We start from the raw sequence: 15,120 nt of genomic DNA, 5'->3' as shown, positions 1-15,120 counted from the left end.
GGAGAGATCTTCAGCTTCAACTTTCCTCTTTCCCAATCTCCCCCGCGCTTTATTATTCGACGGCGTGAAGTCTCTTTGGAGGAGAGAGAGAGTTTGAATGATAAGTAACAGAAAAGGTTAAAAGAAAACCTCCGGAACCAAAGTAGCCCAAATTCCTCAACCCGAGAGAGGGAACGAGATCAAATAGAAGAGAAAAGGACTGAGAATAAAACGGGAATCCCATTTGGGTTGCCATCCAAATATGGCATTCCACACCATATTAGGAAGCAAGGTTCTTGTGCATGTTCCGGGAAGCGTGGTAACCTCGAGGTGTCTGATTTATTTTCTACGATTTTCTGTTGTTTTCTTTCCTTTAAATTGTCGAAAAACGTTCAAATATCAAAAAGCCCAAAGTGCCAACGTAGCTTAGTCGACTAAAAAACCTCACACGGTGAAAACTCCAACGTTTCGAGATATAAACGTGGCGAACCTCCATTGAAACCTGGCCGATTATGGAGACCGCAGACGGTGATCTAACCGGAGAAAAACAAAGCGACGGACGGTGAGTTATCCGCTGTTATTAGTCATATTCACAGTCAATGGATAGTAAATCTCTTAAAAGTATCTTTGAATAGTGAATAATAGTGAATACGGCCTTTGAAATTTAGTTGCAAAAGGTATCGTGTCTCACTATTTAATAAGAGTACCCGGACAGATTCATTACTATTTCATAGCCACTGAACAAATTCCCACCGAACAATACTGGATTAAAATATTAATCTTGTTAATTTTAAAGCCCATAAACTCTACTGTGATGCTGTAGTTCCGTGAAGTGTTCATATTTCAACTTGAATTTGCTGATAAAAATGTAAAGCCAGGTCTGTAAATCAAACTTTCGCGTATCGGAATTTGTTGCAACTTGTAAGCTTACGTAGGTCAGTAGATCAATAAGCTTACATTAAAAAGCTTAATTTTTGGTCGTTTTTTCGCTGTATGCAGTGATATTCTGACTTTTTAAATTTAAGAAATTAAAGACAATTCTCTTTGTAGTTTTAACAGATGATTCCAGGTTTTTTATTTTTGTTTTAATTAAAATTATCCCTGAAAGCTTACATAGGATAATTTACTCTCTAAGGCTACGTTTACACGGACACGGTTATCAATCGACACGGTTTCATGAACTCGAAACCGCATCGAAAACGACACGGTTTCGAAGTGTTTACACGGAGCCTATTTAACGATTTTCCGACTGTTTTTGAATGTGATTGTATAAGCAAGCGCTGCTCTCTATGCTTGTTTCACCGTGTTTACCCTTCGCAAGCCAGCCAGTTCGTGCCAAAATACATGACCGTTTTCAAATCGATGCGGTTTCACCGTTTTTGACCGTTTACACGACAACGAAACCGTATCGTTTTGAAAACGCTCCACTTTTGACAGCGTTTTCAAAACGACCCGGTTACAGTAGTGGTATCGATCGGTGCCGTGTAAACGAAAGGCGTAACCGCATCGCTTTCGATGCGGTTACAAATGAAACCGTGTCCGTGTAAACGTAGCCTAAGTATGACAAATACTGCACTTGTTTCATTCAAAATTGACAAGTAGGTTTTATGTAATGTTCATGCCATGAAAGTGTGAGATAGCATATTGTGAGTAAGCTGTGCTGTTCTTTATGCTGAGCTTTTTACACATGAATCTTTTGAAAATACAAATTCTCCATACATTTCTCATTCACGAACTAATTGTCAGCTCAATTCTACCTCCACAAACCACCACCTCTCTGCAAGAAGCAGGAGTTTGTCCCAGCCGTGTGCTGATTCATACACTAAATTAAAAAATTCCTTCTAATGGCCACCTTTTGACATCAGCCAGTTAATTCTGCCCACAGTGGTTGTTGTAGATCGAAGCTAACCTGTTTAATATTGTCATTAAAGATGTTTATATTGTTCATCGTGGTGTAAGATCGGTAATGAACTTTTATTCGTTTGTCTCACGATAGAATCGCTTTGAGATGTTGATCGCGACGTTTTCGACTGCAATACCGACCTCATCAGGCGATGAGGTCGATTGTTTACGCGTCGCTATTTATGCACATTGGTTCGCTGTGATTGGTGCATTTCGATCCTGATTATTATTTCGACTAACAGATTATGTTGCCTCAGAGGTCCACTTTGTAGTTGAACGGCTGTTGTGCTTTCTGATTGTAGCTATTCATCTTATTTGGATGAATTTAAGAACGGCTTGCTCATACACAAACCTCCGCAGTTTCGGAGCACACAAACGAAACGGGGCATATTCCTTTATGGAATCAAGTCAAGTTTATCGATCGTGACCCTCACCGATACACACCCAGGTTCAAAGAGGCTTTCCAAATAAGACTTCATTCTTATAACATCAATAGAGATAGCGTAATTGAAATTCCTGAAGTATGGATACCTACGATCAGAAAGCACAACAGCAGTTCAACTACAAAGCGGACCTCTTAGGAAACATCATCTGTTAATCGGAATAATAATGAGGATCGAAATGCACCAATCACAGCGAACCAACGTGCATAAATAGCGACGTGTAAACAATTGACCCCATCGCCTCAGTGATGAAGACTAGCAGTATTGCAGTCGAAACGTCGTAATCAACATCTCAAAGCAATTCTATCGTGAGACAAACGAATAAACCTTCATTACCTGTTTAATATTTTTATTTCAAAAGAAAACCTACTTTCTGTGTTCAGTTAGTTAGCATTTACAGTTTGAACACTCGCGTTCAAGACTAAATCTGAGCAACAAACCTAATGCACACATAAGTGAATTTGTTACTAGCTAATAACCCTATTTTTCATGTTTTTTTCCTTGATTTTGCATGTAAAGGTTTTGTTTATTATTATCAAATTTGATATTGTATAATATATACCGGTAACTAATAATTATTTCTGGGATTTTTTTTACTAGGTCATCAGTTCAAGAAAGATCTTCAGGTAAATAAACTGTTCCCCTTGATAAGTGTTCCATACTCCAATGTATAATTCAATATTAGCCTTTGAAATGTGAGATTGAGGAGGTGTCCATATTACAGAGGTACATGTAGAGTTTATATGAATTTCCATCTCTTTCGTACCAAGTGAATCGTCCGTAAGATAGAGGTGCCTTTATTATGGAAGTGTCCGTAATAGGAGAGGTTCAACTGTATTTACTCAGAATACTATAAATCAGACTTGGAGGGAATTGAGTACTGAGTTCATTCAAACAAACTTGAACATTGGAAACCCCTCCAAAATTGCTTCTTTGATTTAGAAAAATATAAAAAGTACTCCAATCATTCATACTTTTGAAGAAACATGAAGTGATGAAAGGAGAAAATAAGGATTTTTTGTGTTTTTATCTTTCTTGAAGCTGAGAACAGTCCATCGGCTAGTCCAAATAAACCTGACCAGAGACCTGAGCAGAGAAAGGTAAAAAAGATTTCTATAAGCTAAGTGCAGTCTCACCTCCTGTAAGTGGACAAAGACAGTGTCCAGTTTGCCCGGGGGGGCACTCCCATACATGAGCTATATAGGTATGTGCCGCTGTGAAGGGTATGGTTTTCAAGCAGTTTAGTCTGGGATAGGGTATAGAAATCAGAGAGTTTTGGTCTAGAAAAGGGTAGCATTTGTCGGGAAACCGATCGACGGTATGACGAATATAGTCCAGAAACTCGGAAGAGAAAGAGGCTTTCCTAAACGTAAATAAAATCATCGCGGCATCGTTGTTCACAGATGGTTTTCCATTAAAACACTGATAATGATACAGTTCTAACAAAATGCAAGTCTGGGATAGGGTAGGGATTTTCAGTGTCTAGTCTAGTATAGGGTTGCAAAAATCAGCTGAACATGGTCTGGTATAGGGCAAGGGCTTCAAATTCCCAGCGGCACACCCCCACCCAAAAATATACCGGGTGCCCCCCCCCCCCCCCCCCCCCCCGGGCCAGTTTGTAGAGGGTAGTGTTACTACCGAACCTTGCTTGTATCTGAGCGTGAACAGGTGCGCCGACAAGATCTAATTGGGTATTAAACGTGGCATGATTGGTCGTCAAACGTTTGAAGTTAAGCAGACCGTAATTTGATTTTTTTTCACGTAGAATGCTCACCATAAACACTGAGTATGGGCGAAACTTTGAGAAGTGATTCAAGTGAATCTGCCTATGTATATCGACACAGATCTGGATCAATTTCTCGGAAAAGTCTTCTATATCCAATCTTTCCACTGTTTCGAAACCGCATGTGTTGAACTTTTGGCGTGAAAGTTGCCGTTACAGTCTGTCAAACTACAAATGTTTGACGACCAATCATGCCACGTTTGATATCCAATTAGATCACAGTTCATGCTTCCGGTAGATGCAAGCAATGGTAAAGGAAATGAGACTGTAGCTCTGTACAATTTTTGTATGAGTGCGCATTGACTATAACTACCTTATATCCAATTCAAAGACCTACCACATTTGTGGTCTATGGTATATGAGCTCATAAACCATGGTCTGTAAGCCAATCAAAACTTAGGAATTGCAATATACCATGGCTAGTTTTTAATAATATTTGTTACACAGCAAGTGCAAGATTATATGGGATGATATATTTGGCAGGAGGGAAAGGCTTGAGGTAATTATATTAGTTGATGCAAAATGAGGGCATTATTTTTATAAGCTTGATTTTTTTTTCTTTTGAAGACAATATTTACAAAAGGAAAGAAAAGGAAAAAGCCTGACAAGGATTTGAACGCACCTAAAGCTCCTTTGACAGGATATGTCAGATTTCTGAATGAACACCGAGAAAAAGTGCGAGCTGAAAATCAAGATCTTCCATTTCATGAGGTCACTAAAATCCTTGGAAACATGTGGAGCCAGCTACCAGCTCAGCAAAAACAGGTAACTGCAGTCAGCAGTATTCAAACAAATTCAGGGTTCTCATTAAAAGGCGGGACACAGGTACCAGAATCAGGATACACAAGAGTCAGCACCTAGCTACTTTCAAATTAACATAAAGACTTCTGCTTCACTTTGTTCTTCTCTGCCTGTCTAATCTCCTTTTGGTGCCTTCCTACTTCAAAACTTAATGAAACCCCTGCAAATTATTATTATTATTATTATTATTATTATTCTGATAAGTAATTTCTTGGATATAGATTTTGTTATGAAATTTAGCGATATAAAATCACGATGTTCGACCTCTCCGCGGTCATTTTCAAGTGCGAATAAAAATATAAAATTAGCATAAATATATTAAAATAGTAAAATAGGCAAAATTGTCACGAACGCTGAAATGCGATAAAATATGTAAAAATAAGTGACAAAATATTAATGAAGTTAAAAGGGTTAAAAAAACTTAAAAATACAGAAACAATATGAGTAATTAAAAAGAAAAAACCGACCTAAACAAATAGTTTTGCGTGGATGGAATCGCATTGTTTGTTCAGAGTTGGTTTCAGTTCTTTGATAAAAAACATTTCATAAATAAGGCAGTCAAACTTGCTCTGACACTTCTTCAAAATTCAAAAAAACTGCGCAATGTCATCTGCGGCCATATCGTGTTGTTCCTTGAGATGATTACCAATGGCCGATCCCTTGTGTTCTTCAATTCGTTGGTGAAGATGTCGGCACGTGTATCCGACATACCCTGCATCACACAGGTTACACTGAAAATTATACACAACGCATTGTTGATTCATAAGGGGTGGCTTGTCTTCCCTCACTTTGATTTCATCCTTGATTTTCCGACTCGTGTACACGGGGCTGATGTCTACCTTGATCTTCCGGCTGAGGTCTCCAAGTTGTCTGCGGACCGAATTTGCAGATTTCTGGTCTTTGAAAGGCAGCACGATTCTGATTGGGTCTTGCTTCTCAAGATCGTTTTGTTGGGTAGGTGCACCCTCGGACACTTTAGACTCAATAAATTGACGGATGGTAGACTGTACAAGTTCTTCTGGGTAGCACAGACGGGAAAAGGTCACTTTGAGGCGTTCACACTCTTGATGAAACAATTTCCACGAAGAAGAGAGCTTGAATGCACGGTTGAGCATGGTGTTCAATAGTGATCGTTTATATCTTACATCCACATGGCTATGATAGTGTAACAATAGCCCGGTGTCCATAGGCTTTCGGTACACCTTCGTGTCTAAATGGCATCCATTCCTGATGATATCCATTCCCAAGAAGGGGAGTCTGCCATTTTCTTCAAGCTCCATTGTGAAGTTGATAGAAGGATGACTGTTGTTTAATGTAATTAAAAACTCAGAGGCTGTTTCTACATCAGGCATTGCGCTATGCGTATCATTGACATACAGTAAAAACCCGCGTGTAAGAACCTAGGGATTTAAGAACCTTCTGGCAGAAATTTGCTTCCTCGATACCCCAAAAGGTTCTTATATGTGGGGTTAAACTATTTTATTTATAATACAATAACTGTATTTTATAAAAAAGGATGTCTTTAGAGATCAAGAATTGCACAGGGAAGCTAAAAAATGCCAGTAAGTACCCCAAAATATAAGAACCTGTTTTGCCAAACTCTAAAAAAGCAGGTTCTTACACGCGGGTTTTTACTGTAGCGTTTGTAGAAGACAGGTATCTCGTTTCTGGTTTCTAATTGTTTCTCGATGTTGCACATGAATGTGTTAGCCATGAGAGGTCCCAGTGGCGAACCCATAGCAACGCCGTCCACCTGTTCGAAAAGGCTTCCTTCGAACTGAAAAAGCTGATTTTTCGTCGCAACTCGTAACAACTCAATCAGATCCGACTTCGTGATGTTAAGATTGTGTTCTTTGTTAAACCAGTCATTTTCAAAGGCTCTTTCTGCGATGTTTTCAATGGTTTCATCTACAGGTACGTTGGTGAAAAGTGAAGATACGTCATATGACACTAAGATGTCATGGTCGTTGATTTCCATCCCATGGAGTTCATTGGCGAATTGGAAAATGTCACTGACGGTGTGGTCGTTGACGGACAAGGGTTTCAACTTTTCATCCAGCCACTTTGCAAGCTTGTAATTGTATGTTCCAGTAGCCGACAGTATCGGACACATGGCTAGCTTCTTCTTGTGGGTTTTTGGCAAACCATAAAGATGGGCAAGTCTCGAACCTTTCTGGATTACTGAATCAGCAATAGCTTTGGGCAAGATTCTTTGTACCACCGAGGATAACTCTTTCTCTTTCTGAAGCAACGGATGGAAATGCTTCGGAGGTCTTCCTCGTGTTCTTGGTCTCTCAAGGCATACGGGCGTGAACTTTGTCTCGTCATTAATGGATGACTCCTTCAACAGACGCACATAGTCAGTTTTGTCCATCACGACTACTCCTGAGCCCTTATCAGGCTTGGTAACAACGATGTCATCTCTCTTCTTAAGCTGGCCTATTGCTCGCAGCATTGCTTTAGGTGGTGCTGGACCTTTGCGTTCGCTGTAATTAAGGGCAATCGATCGTAATGTTGCCGCTGCTAATTCTTTATCGTCGCTGCTAAGCTTCGGTTCTAGTTTCCAATATGCCTTTTCAAAGGTTGCTAGGATTTCTCTCGGTGATATTCGTTGTGGGAGAGAAAAGTTAAGCCCTCGACAAAATACCAGCTTTTGGAAAAACGAGAGCCTGTACGAGGATATGTTCTTGATGTGCTCATCATATTATTATTATTATTATTATAAAATGACTCAATTACTACCTATAGTATGCTTGCTAACCTAATATGTTTTGTTGACTTGCAAACTTTGCTTAAGGAAGAGTACTGAAGATCTCCAATTGATGCATTTTAAATGTACCGAAGATGTTCAAAGCTTTTCAAAGAAACACTGTTAAGTTTGTGCTAAATCACACCCTGGGTTTGAACATGCTTTAAAGGATTCAAACACAACTAGTCCCTATTTATATGACTTTTATTGTTCTGAAATTGAATCAATTTTATGTGTTACACAGTGTGAGTTGGCAGCTATACTAGATGTAGAAATGTACATTATTGTTCACTTGTTGAATCGAACGAACATTTCCCACTTTATATCAATGTAGAGTTATCTTGAAGAAGCAGAGAAAGACAAAGAACGTTACATGAAGGAGCTTGAAGAGTATCAACAGACTGATGCCTACAAGAACTTTGTAGCTAGACAAAAGGCGATGAAAAAAGGTGAAAATAAATTAATTAGCAATGCACTCGTGTGTATTTAGTCAGAAGCAGCTGCTGTGGTGGATCTGGAGAGGTGCCCCTGTTCCATTTATTAGTTAGCTCAGAAAAAAAAACTTGAATTCCAGCTTTTTTTTAGAACAAGTAGCTGTCAAAGTTTTCTTGTCTTGGGCTGTTGCATGCTTGCCCTAGTTTACTTTTTTACGATGCGGTAGGCAGCTGACTTGCCTGGGCCCTCGCCCATAGGGCAATTAAGAATAACGAGTTACTTGTCTGGCATGAAAATCTACTTATCCACATGGCACTTTTTTCAAGCCCTGTGGTTTAGCAAGGAACAGACTGCTGGATAGCCAAGTTATCCACTTGTGAAACAGCTGTCTCAAGTGGGAGGCACAGTGGCGTAATGGTTAGCGTGCTGGACTCTGGTTCCAGCAATCCGAGTTTGAGCATTGGCCGGGGTCACTGCATTGTGTCCTTGGGCAAGACACTTAAGATGGTTTCCGCACAACTTTCGAGCAATACAGGCAAAAATAAAGTTACCAAAAAGACCTCTTAGCATGGCAACAGTTTAAGTACACCCAACAAAAACCTGCCAAAAATTAAGCGCTCAAGCTGACCTCGCGAGAGAAAAATGGATTTGAAGTTGTCTATATTTCAGTTAAAACGGACGTTTTGCACCAGTTCAAAACAAAATGGCGCGCGTTTTAAACATTTTTACGAGGTTTGACTTTAATTTTCTCGAGAATGCTTTAGAATTTAATTGCGGGGTCACTTAGACAAATGAATTTCGATAAGATCTTTTAAATAGTGTACAAAATGTTGCCGTGCTATGAGTAGATTTTTGGTACTCAATTTTCGCACTCATTGCTCGAACTTTCAGTGGAATCCGTCTTAACTTTAATATTCCCTATCTTTACCCGGGTGTATAACATCCCATCCAGGGGGGAGTAGAAATACTCCTTACCTAGTTGCCTCATGCTACGGAAATGAGGGTAAGCTCCGGCCTGATGGGCCAGTAGGCTTGTATACAGACTTTACCCTACAGCTGTCTCAAGTGGCTTTTTATCAGAACTCAACAGCGTTCATGTATTTTCTCTCAAACTCTGCCATTTTACTCATTTTTAAGGTGCTTTTTTCCAGCAGTATTAATAGATTTTTTGCTACTTGGACAATATCTAAGTTGAAACAAACTGTAGAAGGGTCTTTTTGCTTTAGGAAATAATTTTACTATTAGAGTGTTGATTATTGGTTGATGATGTTATTTTGTTTTTTTCTTGCAGATGGAGGGGGTGTCAATGGTACAGAGGTAAAGAAGTAAATTTTAATCTGTTTGATTAAATTCACTTGGAGCCTAATCAATTACTTCTTAGAGCAGTTTTCAATTGAGTGTCGTAAAACCAAAACCAAAGTAATTACTCCGGCCAATCACAAAGGACACAGACAAACCAGTGAGCCAATTAAAACTCCAAGCAAATACATGTAGCCGGCACGAAGCCTGGGAAAACGTGCGCGGGCGAGTCACGATTGATTTTGATTTTAGTTCTGATTGGCTGAGAAAGTGGTGCGAGATTTTAAGCCAATCACTAAGCGTAGCAATGCAAAACCAAAGCAAACGCAATTATCTTTCGACACTCAAGAGAAAACCGCTCTAGAAAACTTGGCTTAACTGTCACATTTTCTTTTACATAAGGGTGGAAATGATGACTTGTTCTGCAGTGCATGCAACTTGTACTTCAACTCACCGCACAACAAGCGTGAACACATGTCCGGGAAGAAGCACTTTGCAGTCGTCTCTTCACAGATGGACAGATCCGAGAAACACATTGAAAAAACAAATGGCAAAGACGTATCAGAAGCAAAAAAAGTGGAGGAGCCCTCTGAACCACAATCACTACAGATTCCTTTGGATGGCGATATTCCAATTTTCACGGAAGAGTTCTTAAACTACAATAAAGGTGATTACATGGTGGCTTACTAAATAAACCTGACTGTTTTACTTTAATATTGTTTATTGGGGTTAGAGTAGTTTTCAATTGAGTGTCGTAAAACCAAAACCAAAGTAATCACTCTGGCCAATCACAAAAGACTTAGACAATCCAGTAAACCAATCAAAACTCGAAGCAAATACATGTTGCCGGCATGAAGCGCAGGGAAAACGGACGCAAGCGAGTCATGATTGGTTTTGGTTTTACTTCTGATTGGCTGAGAAAGTGGCACAAGAGTTTTGAACCAATCACTGAGTGTAGTAATGCAAAACCAATGCAAACGTGAATTGCTTTTGACACTCAAGTGAAACCGCTCTATAGTGGCATAATCTTGATTTCATTGCCGATTACACATTGATTTGTGCCTGGGCTGTTTCTTGGAAAGCTTTAAATATCATCTTTTTTTTTTTTTGACACAGTCATGAATAAATTATGATTATAGTTAGGTCACTCGGATGTTAATTTGTGTCTTGTGAACTATTGTTATAAACCAAAAAAGTGATTTCCAATCCAGCTGAAGAGCAGGCTAGAATATAAAATGTAACGTTTAGAGCACAGTTGCCACTATAAATGTACAGTAGAACCCCGATAACTTGAACTTGGATAACTCGAACAACCCCGCTAACTCGAACAAACTTCCATTTCCCTTGGATTTGACCCCACTTTTCAGTAATTTTTACTCGGTTAACTCGAACTCGGATAACTTGAAAACCCCGCTAACTCGAACTAAATTTCGTTTCCCTTGATCAAAATTTGGGTCAAATGTACCCCGATAACTCAAATTCTGGTTCTTACAACTCGCCACAGATGCCCATTGAAATATTCCAACAGCTCTTCTTGTCGTGTATTTGGATTTAAACACTAAAACGAACACTGCAGCAATTAAATTTTAATTGAGCAACAAACAGATCACGTATTTGACAGTCATTTTTCACTCTTAACATAAAAATGTATGCTCGTGTGAGAGTTTCTGACGAGATAAGTTTAATTTGCACTGCACTGTGCACTGAAGTACTGAAAAACCAGTAAATTGAATATTCAGTCGACCCCGATAACTTGAAACCCTGCTAACTCGAACTGTTTTTCGTTTCCCTTCAGAGTTCGAGTTATGATCGGGGCTCCACTGTATGTCTTATGCAAGACCATTGAAATGACTTCTTCACAGTGAACTTTAACTTTGTATTCTAATTGTTTCAGCTCGTGAAAATGAACTTCGGAAGCTGAGGAAAGTGAACACAGAGTTTGAGGAACAGAATGCCATTCTTAGCAAACACATAGAAAATATGAAGAAAGGCATTGACAAACTGGAAGGAGAAAGAAAAGATCAACAGAGTGAAATTACTGCTCTACAGAGACACCTTGCCAAGTTGCGACAAATAATCTCGCGTAGCTTTGTTGATATTCAAATTCCTGGAGAAGCAGATCCAATAACATTGGAGTCAGTGGATTTGTTTGTAGCAAAACTGCAGCATTACATTCAAGAAAATAGTAAAGAAAACTTGGAGTTAACGTCAAAAATAAAAGACATCATTGCTTCCCTTGACTACCCAGAGTAAGTGAAAAATTCTCAAACGTGTGTGTAACCACACCTACCGGTATCTAATTATGGTAACCGTTTTTTCTGGTGTTGTGCCACAAGATCGATCTTGCAACTGCTTTACAGTTTTTTTTGGAAGTTAGAAATCTCAGATAGTCCTTGTATATTCAGGGCGTTGAAGTTCTGTCCAAACAAATGTACCCTGGAAATCTAATCTTACTCCTGACACCTAGCCAGCAAGATACTCTTGTTGCTGTTTGGAAAAAGTATATTTTCTGATGTGTTTTTCCATAAATTATCCATACCTCCCCCACGGAAGGGATTTTTCTTGAGGGCTCCCCCCCCCCACCCCTCTGGAAATTCCAATTACGCTTCATACAATTCCTTAAAGTTTTTGGCTTTTGAGACCCCTTCCACCCCCAGGAATTTCCAATCCTTTATGTGGGGGAAGTGTGGAAATTTTCTGGAACAACACAACGCATGTATACATGTGCACCTGAGTAGCCCTGCAAAAGAGCAATCCAAATATCTGTTCTCTGTACTAATTGCAGTACATTTTCTACTTATATTATTTTTGAGAATTATTTTGGTGCTTCATCTTGAGGCAATATCCCTTTGTTGATGATTTTCTTTCTAATCACCTCTCTCAGGGACGGCAGATCATTTTTCCATGTGGGGGGGGGGGGGGCTGACTAGTGACTTGAAGTGGGGGGCTAAAAAGACTCTTCTCTTAGTAAGTCTTTATTTTTTCGGAAATTCTGGGGGGGGGGGGGCTTAAGCCGCCCCAACCCCCCCGACTCCGCCGTCCCTGTCTTTGTTTTGATAATGTGTTGACTACTGATCACTCTTGATGAAAAGGGTTTAATAAGTAGTCGACTGATACAGTAATCATATTACTGAGGCTTGCAAGCTTTCTTTGGTATATTTCTAATGAGCACATTCAAGAGCACAAGTAGTAATAGTAATCAATGCCATTATTTTGTTTATTTTCAGCTGCTTAAAAGAGCTAAACAGCTGATGGTGCCACACAGTTGTTCAGGACACTTGCATAATCTGTAGTGACCTGTTTTGTTTAGTTTTGCTCAATAACATATTAAGTCATGCAAGTAATTGTACACTACCATCTTAAGAAATGCTGTACACATAATATTTGTGTTAATACAAGGTTGAAATGCTACAAATAATTTACGAATTATCCCAGTCATGAAACTTACGAAAGAGAAACAAAAGCCAGATACAAAGCTTGCTCTTCAGTTGTTTTTTGTGTACAAATTTTATTTGGGATTTTTCCCACCAGGCAAGTCTGGGGTAAACTAACACTGTTATTTAATATAAACTCAAAAACTTTGTAGATCACAGAAAATCCAAAATGCAATTATATGTTGTTGTTGAACAGTGCACATCAAATGACAAGAGTATTGGAAAGAGTTAATGACTTACGGAAGGCGAGATTGAGAAAAGTTTACTGCATGGGCTGTAAATTCTAAAAAAAGGTAATGCTAAGTATACACGTTCAATAGTGTTTTTGCAATTTGGAATTTTTTGTTCTTGTTTTTTTATTCTAGTTAAAAGTTGGAAAGGATTTTTTCATTCCATAAGTTAAATGATAATGTCCTGCTTATGTGGACACAACTCCTTGGAAACTGAATTAGTTTTTCACAGTACAAAAAGCCAGGAGAAATTTGTATGAGAATTTATTGCAAGTAAAAAAGTGCTTATAAAGATGTCAAGGCCGGGTGTTTTTATACAATGAAAAAATATTGTGAAAATATTTGCAAGGTAACGAGTTTGTAAATACTTGGTTATTGAAAAATTACCTTTAGTACCTTCAAGAAATTCTATCAATTTTCATAATTGTGGTAACAGTTGTATTATTTGCAATGTTGTATCTATTTATTGATTGTGGTTTACAGTTTTCTAGAAAAGAATAAAGAAGTTGCAGTGTTGATTGTTGTAGAGTGTACATTCAATGGGACTATTACAGTAATCATTCAGACAAAGAGAGCTCAGAGAACCAACCCGCTGTGAATGGAAAAAAAAAACCAAACGATTCTGAAATGACCTAAGCTGTTACTCATCACTGATTTTATCAGGCAATTGATGTTTAAGTGTACCTTCTTTGTTATTGTTTCTCATTGATCTTTACCCAATACCCGACCAGTAATGGCATGTAATCTTTCCATGACGAGCCAAAGAATCTGAGCTTACCAACGCTTTGGAATCATCTCGGAAAGATGGCGCAATGAACACCACGCTGGAGATTTTTTTTTTTAATAAGCTCTTCAGTGTTTAATATAAAGCACCATGGATCCATGATGAAGGAACCAGTTCACGACTGCCCTTCATTCTTTCCTGCTGTAAAAATCTTTCAAATCGGTATACTCTCCGCCTCATTTATGCATCGGTCAAATCCAACAGGGCCAATCCCACACCCCTGCCACCTTCCTGTGCATGCGCCGGGCATTCCATAGATGTTAGGGAATTTGAGTTGAAAAAATGCCCGCCTGGTCTGTTATTTGCCCCCAGTGGCCTATACGGGGAGGCTCCGCCCGAAAGGGGTACCTTTTTCAGGCTTCAGTTACATAAAAGGTCTAAAAGGGTAGGTATTTCGCAAGTTAAGGTATATAAAAGGGTATGGAAATCTGACATTTAGGTATATAAAAGGGCCCTTAAATAAAACTGGTATTTCCAACAGTCGAAATTTATGGCTGTATTATTTTAATTTGTTTTAAAAGCGCTACATGAAAATGACAAGAAAACGTCCTGTTCCAAGTCTATGCCATGTCTTTTAGGTATATGAAAGGGGATACAAAATGGGTTCAATTTCTGTCAAAATGGTACATAAAAGGGTAAGAGGTTAGAGTTCGGGGCGGAGCCTCACCCGGTATAAATTTTTTCTGAGTGGTTATTTGATCTTGTACCATGCTTGCAACAATCATGAGGGTCCTGTAAGGGTAAAATGGGAACTGAGATTTGGGCAAATTTTCACTTGGAAAAGTCACTGGGACTGCGACTGGGAATCACAAACAAATAAACAATCGAACTGGGACAGGGATTTGAAAAATCAGGAAGATAATGGGCTGGAAAATGAGATTGTCCTAAAAAAAAAACTAGCTAAAACTCGGCAGGTTTTCATATTTGTTTTAATTTTTTTTTCATTTTAGCTTGACTCTTTGTTTTCTGAACAGTTTCTAGACCTAACATTTCCGAAGATTCTCCGATTTTTGTTCGAACGGGCTAAACGAACGTTTCCGATCATTTTTCGAACTTATGGTAATTTTCCCCGCTCCTTCCGGTTTCGGTTCTCTTCTCGCCCCAGCCCTTTCTTTCTCTTAGCCGGCTGCGCCGGGCCGAGAAAACGAACCCCGGTTGCACTCACGAGACGGAATATCCAAGACAAACCAATTTTACGCTGCGCTCACGATATTTTCGGCACCAAAACGTGGGGGGGCTTCCCCCCCCCCCAAAAAAAAAATTTCGTTTCGGGCGGGGCTT

At 39.1% G+C, this 15,120-nt stretch overlaps 1 protein-coding gene and 1 pseudogene across 1 annotated transcript; one reads left to right on the top strand and one right to left on the bottom strand.

The window, feature by feature from the left end:
- Positions 1-280: 280 nt before the first annotated feature.
- On the top strand, positions 281-13,571 carry LOC144641532 (high mobility group protein 20A-like). The gene is made up of 9 exons (XM_078500543.1): positions 281-541; positions 2,925-2,950; positions 3,366-3,424; positions 4,675-4,872; positions 7,992-8,106; positions 9,384-9,409; positions 9,794-10,058; positions 11,286-11,640; positions 12,619-13,571. Exons 1-9 carry the CDS (start codon positions 492-494, stop codon positions 12,641-12,643), a joined length of 1,119 nt encoding a protein of 372 aa, XP_078356669.1. The 5' UTR covers positions 281-491; the 3' UTR covers positions 12,644-13,571.
- On the bottom strand, positions 5,323-7,363 carry LOC144640160 (uncharacterized; annotated as a pseudogene).
- Positions 13,572-15,120: the final 1,549 nt, after the last annotated feature.

The sequence above is a fragment of the Oculina patagonica genome, chromosome 2 (genome assembly GCF_052425735.1).
Source record: "Oculina patagonica isolate OP01 chromosome 2, crgOcupat, whole genome shotgun sequence".
NCBI lineage: Eukaryota > Metazoa > Cnidaria > Anthozoa > Scleractinia > Oculinidae > Oculina > Oculina patagonica.
Note: the sequence above shows the minus strand (reverse complement) of the source record. Positions and strands in the feature narration are given on the sequence as shown.